This window comes from Podarcis muralis, chromosome 10 (genome assembly GCF_964188315.1).
Source record: "Podarcis muralis chromosome 10, rPodMur119.hap1.1, whole genome shotgun sequence".
In the NCBI taxonomy this organism is placed as follows: Eukaryota; Metazoa; Chordata; class Lepidosauria; order Squamata; family Lacertidae; genus Podarcis; species Podarcis muralis.
Window position 1 is genome coordinate 28,622,821 of NC_135664.1, and position 17,042 is coordinate 28,639,862.

Genomic DNA, 17,042 nt, shown 5'->3' on the forward strand with positions numbered 1-17,042 from the left:
GATTAAGTCTGGGAAGTATATACGTACAGAGCCAGATTCAGCTCTCCTATAAACTGCCATAAGGAAGGAAGGCTAGTTTAGATTGCTGCAGGGATTTTAAAACTATCAAAACAGCAATCTGCTGGGTAATTTTAGATTCTGGCTTCAATTGTCTTATGGGGGCTTCTCTCTTTGAATAGTGGCATTTCGATAATGCAGCAACCCAGCCCAGCTCTGTTTGGGGGTCTTCTTGCTCAATTTGCTGAATGACACCCCAGGCATCTGCCCTGAGGTCCTACCCTGAGGGCGACACTGCTTTTACACTAATTTACAGAGGACAGCTCTACTGAATGCCCTTAGCCATATAGCTGGACAGAGCCTCCATTTTCAAAGGTGGTATTACCAAAGGTCTATCAAGTCCAGGATCCTGTTTCACCAGAGTGGTCAGTCAGATGCTTGCAAGAAGACCATAACGAGGGCAAACATGGATGGAAGAAACCCTCAGGATAGACCATGAATTCCATGTTCACCTGCTTGCTAATGCAGTTCATTGTGCTTGTGAACCAAGGCTAGCTACAGCTGGAAATCAAATGCTGGATGAGATGGGGTTTTAGTGTGATCCAGTTATAGGCATTAAAAATACATTTGTGGACTGCACTGTAAATCTTGTTTTTCATTATTTAAAAAAATTATTTATACTTTTATACTGAATATATTTCTGTAATGTTAGGGTGCTTGCCACCAGGATTTATGTTGCTCATGCCATACATATTTGGCGTTTGATCCAGCTAAGTACATGGGATTTACTAACTGAAGTCTCACTGATTTTATGGATCTACTCTAAGCAATGTCAAATCTGGATCCAGTCCTTGAGAACAGAAAAACCAAAAGCAAGGACATATAAGCTCCATTTATTTCAATGGAAGAATGTGAAGCACAAGTTTCACTACTCTACTGAAATTAGTTGGACTTAAAGGCTGCAATTCTATGTGCACTAAGCTCAGCAGGACTTATCTCTAAGTACAGTATATACTTGAGTATAAGCCGACCCAAATATAAGCTAAGGAAACCTCTTCTCAACGGATAAAGAGGATGCTGGTGCTATCTTACCCGACGTTTCCAGCAGTGATGACAACAGAACACAGGTGCTTCCCATCTCCCCCAAAGGGCCTCTCTACCCCACTGGTTCGCCCAGCCTTCGGTCTGAAAACATTTGACATACACATATCAAAGGGCTTGAGTTCAAGCTCCCTCAAAGGTGGGAGATTTGCATTCACTTCTCGCAGGAGGGGAGGCGCCCACACAGCAAGAAAGACGCAGCCCAGGGCTTGCAGCCGAGGGAGCCAAAAGCAAACCAGGCCCCTTCTTCCTGCTGATCCTGAGGTACGTCTTCAGCCTCCAAGGCGCCCAGGTATGGTGGGAAGTGTCAGGGCGGCCAAGGTGTGGGAAGCGGGGGTGGGTGGGGGTGCGGCCCCCTCTACGGAAATGCATAGGCAGGAAGCTGAGGTCGAGGATCTGCAGCCAGCCGGGGCACCGTCCGGGGCAGCCCCATGTGCCTCGGGCTGGTGGAGTAGGATATGAGGAGAGGCAGCTTCCCTTCACGAGCTCCTTCTAGAACCATAAGGGCAGTTGCCCCGGCAACCGCCACCGCCGCTCTGCCTGGTTTTTTGTTTTTTGAAAGGAGCGCTGCTGCACATGCATTGGAATACCTGGGCTTCTTTAAGTGTTTGAACACGCGCAACTTTGCCGCTGTCAGCAGTGGCGAAGGAGGAGGATGAAGGAGCAGCCCAAAAGGGCTGCTTTTGGGCTGCTTGTTCCTCCTCTGCCACCGCTGATGGTGGCAAAGGTGGCGGAGGAGGAAGGAGCAGCTCGTCCCTCCACCGCCGCCTCTGCCGCTTGCAAGAGCAGGCATAGGAGCCCGGTTGGGAGAGGCACAGCGCAGCGCAGCGCCTCTCCCAACCGCGGCTCCTGTGCCTGCCCTTGCGAGAGGCGGGTGGCGGGACCAGCAGCAAGAAAGGGCTCCTTTCTCTCCGCTCGTCCCTCTGCCACCTGCCTCACTCGAGTATAAGCCGAGGGGGGCTTTTTCAGCATAAAAAATATGCTGAAAAAGTCGGCTTATACTCGAGTATATACAGTAGCTATGCATGTGTGACAAGTTTAACTGGCCCATATTAAACACCATGGCCTCCATGCAATTAAATCTGAAAACAATGGAGTTTTAATTAGTCACAGCTAACTTCTTCCATTAGTTTCAATAAAACTTATAGGGTTATTCCTTCATCAAACAGTCTTTAGGATTGCACAGCGAAGTTACGTTCCTGTACATAGCTACTCAGAAGCAATCAGGCCACTGTGTTTAATCAGCCTTACTCCCAGGGAAGTATACATAGGATTGCAGCCTCAGTTATAATGAACTTTTGCTGGATTGGGGCCAGAAAATATATGAGCAAGCAACTTGAACTAATGAAAACATTACAGTTTAAAATATTGTGTTCTACAGATTGCTTAAAACATGGCATTTCATGAAATTTGATACATTTTGATTTCTTATTCTACATTTCTCCCTCTAAAGCAATTTAGCAAAGATACTGCTTTCACACAGCTTATATTAGGTGCACATTTGAGATCTGAGGTTACAACAGTAAGCAAAGCGTTTCTTTCTTTCTTATTTGCTAGAATAAGCTAGCAACATTTGTAACAGTTAATCAAGCCATTAAAACAGCAAGACATGGTAAAAATGTATGTGCGTATATTGAAAACAGAGCTTTTATCCTGACTCAAAATGGACCTGGGAAGCATTTGACCTATTTAGCTCTTAGTCTGCTTGCCTCAAACGTAATAAACAGCTCAAGACCTCCTGGGACTGTAGCACTTCAGAATGCAGGTGGAGAAATACATGCTGAATGCTCTACCCTTTGTGTATGCCTGTATATGTAAACACATACAGGCTATACAGTGCAAAGGAAACAAAACTAGCTCCGCTAAGAGAAGCCTGGTCTATAACCTTTCTTTCTCATATGCTGGTTTTCTATGAGCTGAGCAGCTGCTTCTTTTGGCAGTGGTAGGGTTTGGGTTCAGTCTTTTTTTATTTATTTATTTATTTATAAATATTTATTAGAGTTTTTAGAAAAAAGAATACAATAATAATAAACATTGTTACTTTGTTTTAACAAAATTTCATAATATCCTTGAACTTCCTCACGTCTCCCGCTCCCACTTACATCATTAATAAGGTTTGGGTTCAGTCTTATTTGTAGCGTGGTTTACAAAAATACTGGAACAATTAAAGGCCACAACGTTGCAAAAACAGCATCAAACAGGCAGTAGGATTGAAACTGTATCTAAAAAGCTTGGGGAAATTAGAAGCATATTTGCCTGGCTGGCAATAAAATAGGAGTCAGGCAAACATCTCTGGAGAGAGGACTCCACAAGTAAGAGGGTCCTCTCCACGGTAACTACTCACCACACCTAAAATGAGGGGGGTGGGGAGGAATGCTCCACTGAAGTTCTTAATGTACAGATAGTCACGTACCAAGACAGGAGGTTCTTTATAACTTGGTCCAAAGCTGTGAAGGGCTTTAAAAGACAAAACCAGTGCTATGAATTAAGCAACACTCTCACCCATGTTCTGAAGAGGCGCAGTCCCAGGAGTTTTTTGCATGGTCTTCGTGAACATGTATACGGGGTCCAAGTAATTTTGGTTTAGAACAAGAGATGGTACAATGTGCTGTCGAAAGCAGGTGGTTTATCCTTGATGTAGCATTCTTCCATCAAGTTGGCCTACATGAGATTTTTTGGACTTTCAAGCACGTTCATTTAAGAATGCATGCTGCACCAAGTTCAGCAGCAGAAAAACTGGTGCTTGGTGCAATATGCAATAATAAATAATCTTGCTTGAAGATGCCCAAATCTCAGTGTAAACGAAATTAATGAAGAATCCTGCACAACACGGAAGTTTACTCTTTTACGTATGCCTCAAACCTAAGAAAAATAGATCATCTGAACCATGTTTTAGTTTGGAACCAATTTGGCCACTATTTTGGCTACTGAAAAGTAGTCAAAGACCCAGAGACATCTAAGATAGTGTGTAATGCTAATCCCAAATGTTGAATGTTGTTGCTTTTTCTTTTTCCTTTGTGCTGTGCTGAGTTGTGGGGTTTGTTGGTTACAAAGCACTCTATACATTTGTATTAAATATGCCAACATTTAAAGGTTGAATAAATTGGTACACTATGTTTTTACTGCCAATGCCCAACAGAGGCTGGGTATGAAATTCAAATCACATTCTCAAATGGAACATGACTCAGTAATGAATCATTCATGAGCTGTGTTTCAAGTCAGAAACACTGTTTTTAAACAGCGTGTTTTCACATGGTAAATCTGGGGCAGTGGAAAACTACTCACCTATTCATCTGGCCATTTTCTACTTCTGTGAAATCATTGGAGTCATTGCTGATGTTATCATCCTCAGGAACTGTCATATTCTGCATCTCAGTTAATTCTAGGCCTGCTTTGAAAGGCATCTTGATTTAGTGAACTTATTCTGAAGCCTGCTTGGTCTTTAGAGATCAGTAGCACCTGTAACGTGAGCCTGAAAACCTGCAAAAAGAAAAGAAAAGAAAAAGTTCAAAGTCAGAATAAGAAAAGAAACAATAACCTCTCAAGTGTCTCTCTCTCTCTCTCTCTCTCTCTCTCTCTCTCTCTCTCACACACACACACACACACACACACACAACTTGGTGCTAGGACTTTCTCTAGGACTGGTGATCTGAATGCTCTAAATGGCATTTGTATATTTCTACCATCAGTATATAATTGTTGACAGACAAATAGCAGCCTGAGAACTTTGGGAAAGATTAAGAGAGATTCTTCCTCCCCATCTAGATGTATTTAATTTTGCACAATGTATAATCAAGGTTGTCATTCGGCATGCAAAGCGATCTACTCCCATGTGTACATACTTTGAGAGAAATGCGAAATTATGAAATTAAATATTACTGCAGGTTGTATGAGGTGAAAAAACTTTATTAATGCTTGCACTCTTAACAAGTAATGATTACATTTACACCATGCCCTTTTTGTGGCAGCTGCCATGCTTCTCTCCCACATGTCCTCCTCCTCAAAATAACTCTCTTCGGTTGAGAGATAAGAGACTGTTTCAAGGCCACCTGCTAAAATTTATGGCCGTGTGGGAATTTTAACCCGTGTCTCTCCAGTCCCAATACAACAAATGCAGTTCCTCTGGATGCAGCTGCACATGTAACACCAACATGCTTTTTCCTGGACTGCACCTGCTGTTTAATGTCAATAGGGCAGGGCCACCATTTACACTACAGACCTGGAGTGGTGCCAGGCTGCATATTAGCATAGACAAAAATCCAATGTAAATAATCCTTTAAAAAGAGACAATTGTGCAGGGGGAAGGTAAGGAGATAAAAATCCCATCAACAGTGTAAAGCAGGGGTGGCGAACCTTATTTGGCCAAAGGGCCACATTAATCCTTGACCAAACATCTGGTGGTCACATGTCAGAAGTGGGTGTGGCCATTCCTGCCCCCCCCCCAAACACACAGTCACCTCTTAGAATGATCCATGCAGACCTGCAAAGGAGAGGAGCTATATTGGAGGTTCGTTTTGATGACTCTCATTAAGTGGATTGCAACTCACCAAGGTGAGTAGCAGCTATGTGTGACAGTCCGCTGGGGTATCGCTGCCTGCCAGGTAATGTAAGAACAGGGGGACTGCCTAGTAGCTGGCAGGTTACAATATCTGTCTGAGGATTACATTTGACATAGCTGGTGAATGCTTTAGGCCTGTTTTATAATTTCCAGATAATGAAAGTTTGGGTGGATAAGTCATGGACTTTGGAGAAGAACAAACTCAGGACGAAAGGGAGAAACAAACTAAGAGGAAGGCACATTTCGTAAATCCTCACCGTGATCAACTCCCACCTGGAAACCTATGTCCCCACTGTGTCAGGACGTGTGGATCCAGAATTGGCCTCCACAGTCACTTACAGACACACTATATTCATGGGAGACAATCTTACTTGGCTATGACTGATTGGCAAAGAAGAAAGAAAGAAGTAGTAGTAATAATGATGGCAGCAACTATTGTACAGTTAAAATGTGCCATTGAACTAATTAGTGATAATACTATCAGCGAGCATCACTTATTAAATGTTCATCTTATCTTTGTCTGGCTGTGGGAAATGTGATGAGAAAATGTGATGATTTATAAGGCTATTAAAAGTGTAAGGACATGAATTTGGGAGGTGTTATTTATTTATTGCATTTATATTCCACCTTTTCTCCAAGAGGCTCAGAGTGGTGTATGTGGTCCTCCCCTCCCCATTTTATCCCCACAACTCTATGAAGTATGTAAGTTAGGCTGAGAGACAGTGATTGGCCCAAGGTCACCCTGTGAGCTTCATGGCAGTGTGGGGATTTGAACCCTAGTCTCACAGGTCCTAGTCCAGCACTCTAACCGGTACCCTACACTGAGCCTTATGGGGTCTCTTAAAATCACTTTCTTTTTTTAAAAAAGGGGGGGAGACTTTCAGCCTCCATTCCTTTGGACTGTTTCCACCTGAGTTCAGGTAGATTTTAAAGCTGGGCTTTTTAGAGGGTACTAGCTTCAGCCATAGAAGTCAACAATTTGCTTACAGGCTGAAATTGGATTCCTCTTTCTGTTCATAGGCAGGCTGATCTTGCTAGAGGCTCATTTATGTGCCTAAGAGATGCCTTTAGACCTAGAGCTCTAGTTTCACATAAACTGCTTCCTTTATGTAAAGACTGCCATGTGATATCTTTTGTGTTCCCTCCTCTCCCTAGCCTTACCTTTGAAAAGAAGAGGACGAGGACCAGGGAGACCGACTATGGGATTATGAGCATAAGATATTAAGTTCCACAGCAACTCTGCAAACTGGCCCTTTCAAACAAAACACATGTCAAGAACTAGAAAGGAAGTAAGTTATCACAGGTGATAATTTCTAGAAGATAAAGTTCAGCAACAGGAAAAAGATTTTTTAAAAAACACAGTTGATTGTAACACACTGAATGTAACAGGCAGGCTCGATAAGGAATGTTATATGTAACCCACTTTTTAAAAAGAAAGGAGGGAAGTCTTCAAATGGGTTGTGATCTCATAACATGGATGTAAGTAAGTGAAAGCTTATTACAACTGTTTAACCATCTAAGTACTTCTGCTCTGAGTGGATTATATTATCCTTTTCTTTAAGGGAAAGAAAGCTTCACTGAGGAAATAGCAAACATATTCAGAAATAAATCCAGCACTGACCCTTTCGGCACTTCTATTTCTTTGTAGGCCTCTTCCTCAGATATATAAATGATTAGCTTATATATCTGAGTTTCTAACACTGCCTTGAACATGCTCTAATTGCCATTGGAGAAGTATAGATGAGGGGTAAGAGTCTGAACCTCTTTGCCCCCCCCCCAAAGCTCAACAAGTTTTGTGTCCGAATTTGAAATATTGAAATATGGCAACCCTTAATTAGGCATATTAATGATTCCATTATTATGCTACTGATCATTGTTAGAAACTAAGAGATATAAGGTAAAAAATGTAAAGGACCCCTAACCGTTAAGTCCAGTCACAAACAACTCTGGCGTTGCGGCGCTCATCTCGCTTTACTGGCTGAGGGAGTCGACGTTTGTCCGCAGACAGTTTTTCCGGGCCATGTGGCCAGCATGACTAAGCCGCTTCTGGCGAACCAGAGCAGCACATGGAAACACTGTTTACATTCCCGCCGGAGTGGTACCTATTTATCTACTTGCACTTTGACGTGCTTTCGAACTGCTAGGTTGGCAGGAGCTGGAACCGAGCAACGGAAGCTCACCCCGTCGTGGGGATTCGAACTGCCGACCTTCTGATTGGCAAGCCCTAGGCTCAGTGGTTTAGACCACAGTGCTGCTAGGTGCCAAACGGCTCCATAAACCAAGGTTACAGTTGCCAAAACGGAATGTTGCCATTTGGGGGCAAGATGGCTCTAAAGTCTTATTTTCCAAATGATGGACTGCCTGTGATTGATTATCAGTAAGTTCAGATGACAACCTTGAGCTGGGTTAAGAACTTTTGAGAACTTAAATAAGAAAAGCCACTTTATCCAGGGACTGTCCACATATCTATTGGCCTGTTCCGACCTCTTTTTCTTAACGGTGACACAGATCATTCATAATGTAGGAAAACTCTTCGCAACAATGAGCAGAACAGTGGGGTGGGGTAAATGAAGACAAGCGATGGCAATTAACTATAACATTGTTTACTGCTTGCTCCTCCTCAGGCTGCACAGAAAAAGCATTTTGGTTCCTGAAATTCATTCTGATTGTGCAGATAACATACAACGAATAGAAATTCTGCAGGATGTGGTATTAGTGTGTGAAAACAGTCACGTTCCAAAGATCCCCAGGCATGCACTTCCAGATGGTGGAGATGTCAGGCGCCATCCTGGTGCCCAGGCAGCTTCCCTTGGTTGCAAGTGACCGATAGCAGGGTGCAAAATGTGCCTGGCTAATTTTGAACACTGCCACTGATGAATCACCTATTAGCCATACTGCATATATGCAGAAAGGGTATGTTTTCTAAGTTTGAAAAGGACTGCGAAACAGCAAGGAGAATTTTCTGATAGGTGTGGGCTTTCATTTCGCACCGATAGGGTATACTGAATGTGTAAAAGTCAAAGGCCTGGCCTGGCCTGCTACTGCAACGCTACTTCTCCCACCCACCCCCGGGCCACACACGCATGCTCTGTTTGGAGACATAAACAGGATGTTCTATTCAACTGTTTTTAAAAAAGAGAGAGTTCCAACAAACCACACTGCACATGTTCAGAAACTGGTTTCCTGCTACCAGGTTGATAAAAAGATCAGGAATCATTAAACTCTAATCTGACTGCTCTCACTACATTTAGCTTTGGGCAAATCCCATGCACCATCAAGGGGAGAAAATGCAAATCGATTCAAGCGCATAGTTCTCCTTTGCAACTTCTCTTAGCCAGGCTTGGGAAAGGGACAGATTGAACTCAAAAATATATGATGTTGCTAATTTTTCTAACCTCTGGGAAAAAACCCTTCTCTGTCAGCCAAACACAGAAGAAGCCTTTGGTGTGCTTATTAAGCACTCTGTGCTAACACCAAGCCCAACTCCATACTGAACCATGAAGTTGTACTCCTGCGAGTAACAGTCTTCTGTGACTGTTTATCCATCTTGTCCCCAGCGCCAATTTGCAGCTCAAGGAAAAAGCGAGGATGAGAAGGGTTTGCCTGCTGTTGGGACAGGGTCTTCAGTGTACCCAACCAAGCATGGAGACCTCAACCAAGGATCAGGAACAAGAATCATCAGTAGTGCTCCCTGCATGTATTTGCTCCATTTCTGAATACCTTATTTTTTTATTGTATGTGCAGAGATTTAATAACTTTGATGCATAGAGCAGCTTGCCATAGAAGACTATAAATCTGCATGCATGAGTCTGGATCACAATCACTCACAGTCATATGTACATCACCGAATGAGCAGTGGTGGCGTAAAGTTCCCCACAAATCAAACAAACATAAATGCAACACTGGCCGCTTGTCAACAGTAAAGGTGAACTATTTGCTTTGCTTGTTGACTGGAGAGATGAGTAGCCAGTCCATGAGAGGTGCCCTCTGAGACCTGTGGGACCTAAGTCTGCTGCCCAAGGTAGGTCTGTTGCTCCTAAATTCATCCCTGTGCTGATAACACAGCATAACCATGAGAAACCACTGTGATTACACATGCCAGCATGCAGCTACAAACTAAAACAAATTGCTGTGCTGTATCAAATCAAGACACCACTAACAGTGCAGTCCTATGCATGACTACTCAGAAGGAGTCCAACTGAGTTTAGCAGGCTTTACAGCCAGGAAACTGGCTACAGAATTACAGCCTAACGTTTAAAATAGAACCGGGGGGGGGGGGGGGGGCGACCAGGTGCAGGCACGGGGTGGGGAGATCACAAAGGCAGAACAGACATATTAAAAAGCAATTAATTCTGTACTGGTTGTTGGAAGTGTACTGAATATTATGTATATTCATGTTCATTAGCATCCTCTTTATCAGCTGACATGCGATGTCTCTGATCCCGTTCTCGTTTTTTGCAAAATGGACATATTTTATTATTATGTTATTCTGAAAGGAGCATTCTACCAACTAGCCAGCAATGATTTGCATGTGGTAGCTGACAAAAATATAAATATCTTTTAAAAAAAATATCAAAACATTTAAAACACATACAGTAAACAAATATAAAACCCTCACATCACCTCAAAATGTAAAGCCAATTGAGGCTTGAGAAGAGCTACTGTAAAGAAGGTCAGATACCCAAACAAACTGTGTTTCATTCAAGTCTCTTAAAATACATTATTAAGATCATCATGTAGGATATTAAAATTCTTCCATAATGCTAGGACTTTAGACCGCAGGCACCTCTAGCTCATTGGCTTCCTAAATTCTATTCATTCTTTGATTCAGAACATTAAATATATGGACTGAAGGGCTATTTATACAGCATAGTCAACTGAAGATTGCTTTAAATATATTTTTTCTTGCCCAATTTGTGGTTTAACGCCCACATTTATTTAGGCCTGAACTATTAAGAGTGAGAGAAAATGATAGCAAAAAGAGGATATTAATAAGATCATTCTTATGTCTGATCACAAAAAATGTAGTGGGAGAAGGGAGAAATCATGTTGTGGAATGGAGGAGACTTGAGAACCACATTCTGGATTAGCATGTTCTTCTCTGTATGTACACAAATGTCTTTGTTTTCGTTTTTAAATAGATGGGATAAACTATGTGGCATCAAGTAGCGTTATGAAAATTACCCTTCCGTTCTAAGAAAAGCATGTTGGTGGATTTCTGGTGGTGGATTTCAAGTGAACAGCCACTTCCCATCCACTACTTCACCATCAAAGTTCAGTTTTCAGTGTTTGCAAGCTGATGTAAAGTTTAGTAGCTAAGCCCCTCTCCCAAAGAGTCCAACGGGACATCTTTAAGAGCATTTTATTATATTTATACCTTGCCTTCCTTTCACCAAAGATCTTCAGGTGGGATAGATATGAGTAATGGAGCAGTTAAGTAGCTTTAGACTCTGGGTTTCATTGTGTTGCAGGTGGTGGGGGTGATCTTTAGAAGGTATTTCAGAATTTGGTAAGCCCGGTTTACTACATCTGCAGGCGCACGGGCTGTTCCGGAATTTGAACCCTGGTCTCTTGCAGGTCATAGTCCAACACTATCTAACCACTGCAACACAAGAATAAATATAAATAATAAATTCAGCATTCTTTTTGAAATGAATCAGGCAGGGAAAGGTGAAATCCACCATAAAAGATGCAACTATTTTCAAGGATAAAAGAGGCCTGACTAAAATGGCAATAAAAGGAGCAGAAGGAGGCCAGTGGGAGGCAGGATAATCAAATGATAATCTGGCATGTTTAAGCAGGCTGAAGACAACGATGCCAATAATCATAATATTAATAGCCTAAATCCAGCACAGAATTGGGACTCCACCGATTTCAGCGCATTTCAGCAAGTTTAACTCTGTCTTGAAATTAAGCTAATAATACTAATGAGTATGGTGGTTATAAGGGGCGCTACATAATGTTTAGTCACACTCAAAGCAGACCCACTGTAACCAATGGACCTACTGTAGGAATTCATAGGACATCACCCAGTATTTCTACATTTACAATCTTTACTCCCCCACCCTGCCCATGGAGGCAATCAGTGATAGCAACAGGTTGTATGACAACTCTGCTTTGTGAACAAATGGCTTATGGCAGAAAGGACACTGATGGTGTGTGATAAAAAAAGCAAAGGCACTAACCACAAGAGAGGGAGAGAAGAATAGAACAGAGAAAAAGCCTCTCTAGGAGAGAAACCAAGACTTGGAAAAGATGTCAGCTCTATACAGATGCAGGCTAGAACCAGGTCTGCATTCCTAGCATAACCTTGAACTTCTCAGTGAAGTAGTTACTTATTTGAACAAATTATAAACCGGTTAACTTCCAGTCTCCAAGTGATTCACAAGGACTACAATACAGCCAAGTGACGTAAGAAATTGATCATTAATTCCAAAGTAATCTGTAGCATCCCTCTTGAATACCCAGCAGAGCCCTACAGAATCAGTCACAGCAGAGTAGCAGCATTTTCATTTTGCACAGATGATTGTTATCCAAAAGGCACAAAAATGTTCCAGTGGAGCTTTAAAGGAGTGGAGTGCAGTGGGGTGAAACTACTGGATCTTTTTTAAAAAAGGGCAAATTTCAATTTCCTGTGAAAGCAACAACATCTTTATTCAGGGCATGCATGATTTAGACCTGAGTGGGCCACAAGCAAGGTTGGGACAAAGTCTTTTTCTGGTGAAAAGGGCCAATGCAGTGAAGCATTAATAAATACACCCACAGCAAATGTACCTAAGCAGCTGACAAGTTAACTGCCTTAAAAAAGAGAAGGAGGAAGATCAGTGACAATATGTTCCATTCAAAAAAATCCCGCATGTCATTTTTTAAAAATAAGTGTCCCTCTTTTGGTTTCGGTCCACCAACATCCCTATTTTTGGCATTCAAGAGTATCAGCTTTAGCTTGCCAGCAATTCAGAAACCCAATTCCATTTCTTAAATAAATAAATAAATAAACAAACCGGGGGGAGGGGCTTCTGGAAGAAAGGAAGGGACCATTTCAGGTGGAACCTTTTGCAAAGTGAGGAGGACAAAGACGAATTTCACTCTCCCTGCTCGCTCCCCTTCTTTTCCCATGTCAAGGTGGCCAGCCATCAAATCCGTTTCTTTTTATTAGGACTACATTCTAGTAACGTGGCTTGTGCCTCAGCCTGAACAGTGACCTAGGTCTGCTAAAACTGTTTCATTAGGGTCTCATTTAGTGTATTTATATGTGTGTGTGTGTGTGTTTACGGTGGGTGCCCCCCCCTCAGAGAGGTGGAAATAAGTGCGGCGCATGAGTCACACACATTCGCTTCCTACGCGCCTTTTTCCCTCCACCCATAATGGAGAAAGAAAAGAGAGACCAAAACGTGCGGGTCTTTTTCGCAGCGCGGGAGAAGAATGCCTGCCAGCCCGAGAAGCGAAGGCGGGAAGAAAGGGGGCTGGCTGGCTGGCTGGGGTGGAGGTGAGGGTCTCTCCTCCTCACTAGCAGACCCGACAAGAAGCAGCCATGCGGCTACACGCGGCTCCCGGGCCGCGGCGAGGCGCCTCTTCTCGCCATTTCCCTCAGGCGCCCAGGAGCCCCCGACCTCTTTGGCCAAAAGCACCGACGCCCAACATGCGCCAGCTAGAAAGCCGCTCTCTCCTGTCGCCGGCCATGTGTCCTTCCGAGGGTGAATGGCTGAGATGAGGGAGGGGACACACGAGGCTATCTCTCTGCGACCCCCCCCCCCAACTCCGTACCTGTTAATGCGGCCGGTCCCTCCTTTTCTCCCCTCAGTCTTCACGAATAAAGAAGCCCAAGCTGAGGTGTTTCTTCTCCCGCGCCCCGCCTTCGGGGGGTCTCTCCTTTGTTAGAAGAGCTGCCTCTCCCTCGCTCGCTCTCGGGCTCTTGTCGCCCCGTTGCCAAGAAGGGGTGACGTTTTGGGAGCTCGGAGGAAGAGAATGTTCCTCCTTTTTAATTTAAAATTTAATTTTTAAAGCCCAGCGGTTGTTTCTGAGGCGGCGTGGCGAAGCGCTAGACGGAATGAATGGAAGATGCCAAACGACCTTCAAGGGGGCGCCAAGCGCGCAGCTCCCGCCTCCTTCCTCTCTCGTCGTCTCCTCCTCCTCGTCGTCGTCGTTGGTGGGTGAATGGATGCTCTGTGCCTCAGGACCGCATTATTATTATTATTATATTTTATTCTTAATCCGTTCTTGAGGGATTAAATGCTTTTAAATCTCTGGCTGGGGCGCGTGGGCTCTCCTCCCTGCTCCCCCCGCCCCCGCCCTTTTCGTTTCCTTCCTTCCCTCCCTCCCTCGCAGGTGGCAAGGATGCTGTTTGCCGTCGGACCATCTGGGCTTTTGTGTTTTGAAGGCGATCGGCTTTGCCCTATAATAAGAAAGCGATACGAAGAGCGAGTCAAGCGTGGGCAAGCTTTCCCTAGGCCTGAGCTGAACCGTTGCTTCTGATCTAGGTGAGGAGAGTTTAAGAGACAACACACACACACACACACACACACACATCATAGGTTTGTACAGTCGGCAGGGACCACGAGGGTCCTCTAGTCAGTGGCGTAGCGTGGGTTGTCAGCACCCGGGGCAAGGCAAGTAATTTGCGCCCCCTAACCCATGGATTTGCCCTAACCCCAGATGTTGCGCCCGGTGCGGCCGGCCCCCCTTGCACCCCCCACGCTACGCCACTGCCTCTAGTCCAACCTCCTGCAATGCAAGGAATCTTTTGCCCAGCGTGGGACTCGAACCCGCAACTCTGAGATTAAGAGTCATACCTCCGTTGGTGAGAGCGTGGCGCTGATAATGCCAAGGTTCAATCCTCGGAGGGGACAGCATTGCAGGGGTGATTCTCAGGGTCCCTTCCAACTTTACATTTCTAGGATTTTCTATGCTGTACGGACAGAGCTATCCCATGATATACAGGATATCCGGGGTGCGAACTCGAATAAAATATTGCATGGGGGGGAGGTCCAGGTAAGCCCCACCCTGCATGCACACCATTCAAATGGCAATCCCCATCAATTTTGGGGGCACCCTAGGAGTTGGCTCCTATGCAGGATATCCAATCTTTCTTTTCCGGGGAGGTAGGGGGAAAACTCCACACAGCCTTCTGGAAAGTTGGTGGCAACCTATATACACAGGAAAGAAGGGGTTTTTGTTTTTTTTAAAAAGCTTTCTTTGATGTTTCATTCAGTTTCTTATCTCGCCACGTGTCTCTGCTTGATTGCGTTCACCAGTCCGGTAAACTGGCAGGTGCACTTTGCATTTCTCCAGAAAGAGAATTCTGGCCACACCTTATGGGTGTTACCTATAACCTTCCTTGATCCTGCAGAGCTCCTTGGACTGGTCCAGGTAGAGCAGGCAAAGGCAAACTCAGCCCTCCAGATGTTTGGGGACTACAACGCCCATCATCCCTAGCTAATAGGACCAGTGGTCAGGGATGATGGGAATTGTAGTCTCAAAACATCTGGAGGGCTGAGTTTGCCTATGCCTGGGGTAGAGCATGCTTGGGATCCTCAGTCTAGGTGAAGCCGTTGTCGCTGTTTCGTTTTGTTTTCAACATTGCAAAGCAGTAATGTGATTTGTGCTCGAATTATAGAGGGAAACGTAGGGATTTCCATGTGATTTTAATGATTTTAAATATAAGGCTGGGGGCATTTGCTTCCCCCTCCCACCACACTTTATTTCCTTTCCTCGCAGGTGGTATTGATGCTGTGGATGGGCCTGAGGCCTCTGCAAAAGGGGATGGGTTTTAACAGGAGGCTGCTTTACTCGCCTCTATATTTTAGCCAAATCAAGCCCCTCTTCAGTCCCTGAGGGAGGGCATCACAAAAAATAGGGGGCTGGGGCCAGCCACTCTTTACCCCCACCTGTAATCTGAGCGCTGGGTTAAACTGAATGGTATATGTGTATTTGTGAAATCCAAATGTCCAGACAATAATTTTTAGGTTATCTAGTTAAGCCTGATAGTTCTTTTAATGCATACCCTCCAACATTTCTCGGATGAAAATTGTTGTTGTTTAGTCGTGTCCGACTCTTCATGACCCCATGGACCAGAGTGCACCAGGCAGTCCTGTCTTCCACTGCCTCCCGCAGTTTGGTCAAACTCATGTTGGTAGCTTCAACAACACTGTCCAACCATCTCGTCCTCTGTCACCCCCTTCTCCTTGTGCCCTCCATCTTTCCCAGCATCAGGGTCTTTTCCATGGAGTCTTCTCTTCTCATGAGGTGGCCAAAGTATTGGAGCCTCAGCTTCAGGATCTGTCCTTCCAGTGAGCACTCAGGGCTGTTTTTCCTTAAGAATGGATCGGTTTGATCTCGCAGTCCATGGGACTCTCAAGAGTCTCCTCTAGCACCATAATTCAAAAGCATTAATTCTTCGAAGATCAGCCTTCTTTATGGTCCAGCTCTCACTTCCATACGTCACTACCATGAAAATAGGGATGTCCTATTCAACAACAAAAGCAACAATAAATTTATTATTTATACCCTGCCCATCTGACTGGGTTGCCCCAGCCACTCTTGGCGGATTCCCACATATAAAAAACATAATAAAACATTAAACATTAAAAAAATACCCTTCCCTCTGCAGGGCCGCCTTTAGCAGTGGCAGAGCTACACGCTCTGGGAGCGGAGAACAGGTGGGGGCATGGCTGGTGCACGTCCCAGGGGCCATGGTGTGCGTCCTGGGGGCGGCCGCAATGGCACCCCACCAGGGATGGCACCCGGGGTGTCCCGCTCCCCCTGCCCCCCCCTTGTCCGCCAGTGGCCTTTAGATGTCTTCTAAAGACTGCATAGTTAGTTACTTATCTTCTTAGCTCTTGGAGTGGCTGTTTAATGCTACCTGTGTAGTATTTGGCAGTAAGGAGAATTTTAGACAAAAGCTCATTTTTTGGTTTTGTTTCTCCAACTTTCAATTGTTTTGAACCACCCTGAGATCTACACATAAAGAGTGGTATACCAAACAAACAAACAAACAAACAAATCTTCTTAAGCATACTTAATTGCAATGAAGACCCATTGGATTTTACTAAGCTTGTCAAGGGTTGCAGCCGCAGCTGCCTCTGCTTGTAATGTATAATTGGACATGCATTTCATTTCACCGTCAGAAAACATGTCAGTCTGCAATGCAAACCACAACTACATTTTCACAGCAACGTGCAAAGATGGTAACAAAATTAGCAGAAGGGAATTCCTTCCAGCTCTGCTTCTGGAATTTGTGAAATGTGCTTCTTCATCTAGATGGTATTGTGACAGTTAGATAAACAAAACTGAACATCCTTGCATCACAGTCTTGTTTGTTTACTATATTAGATACTGAAGTGTTCCTCTGTATATTTGAGTACTGGGCTCAGCTGTGGGTTGCAAATTG

At 44.3% G+C, this 17,042-nt stretch overlaps 1 protein-coding gene across 2 annotated transcripts in view; it reads right to left on the bottom strand.

The window, feature by feature from the left end:
* SLC38A1 (solute carrier family 38 member 1) overlaps positions 1-13,717 on the bottom strand; it is a 46,472-nt gene extending 32,755 nt beyond the window's left edge. The window contains exons 1-2 of one of the 2 annotated variants that reach the window (XM_028746255.2): positions 13,421-13,717; positions 4,384-4,578 (exon numbers count right to left, since the gene is read on the bottom strand). In XM_028746255.2, the coding sequence (XP_028602088.2) occupies positions 4,384-4,502 (119 nt within the window). In that variant the 5' untranslated portion in view covers positions 4,503-4,578; positions 13,421-13,717. Of the gene's footprint in view, positions 1-4,383; positions 4,579-13,420 lie in introns of those variants that run through there. The other variant, XM_077934671.1, reaches the window with a different exon arrangement.
* Between the last annotated feature and the right edge of the window lie 3,325 nt (positions 13,718-17,042).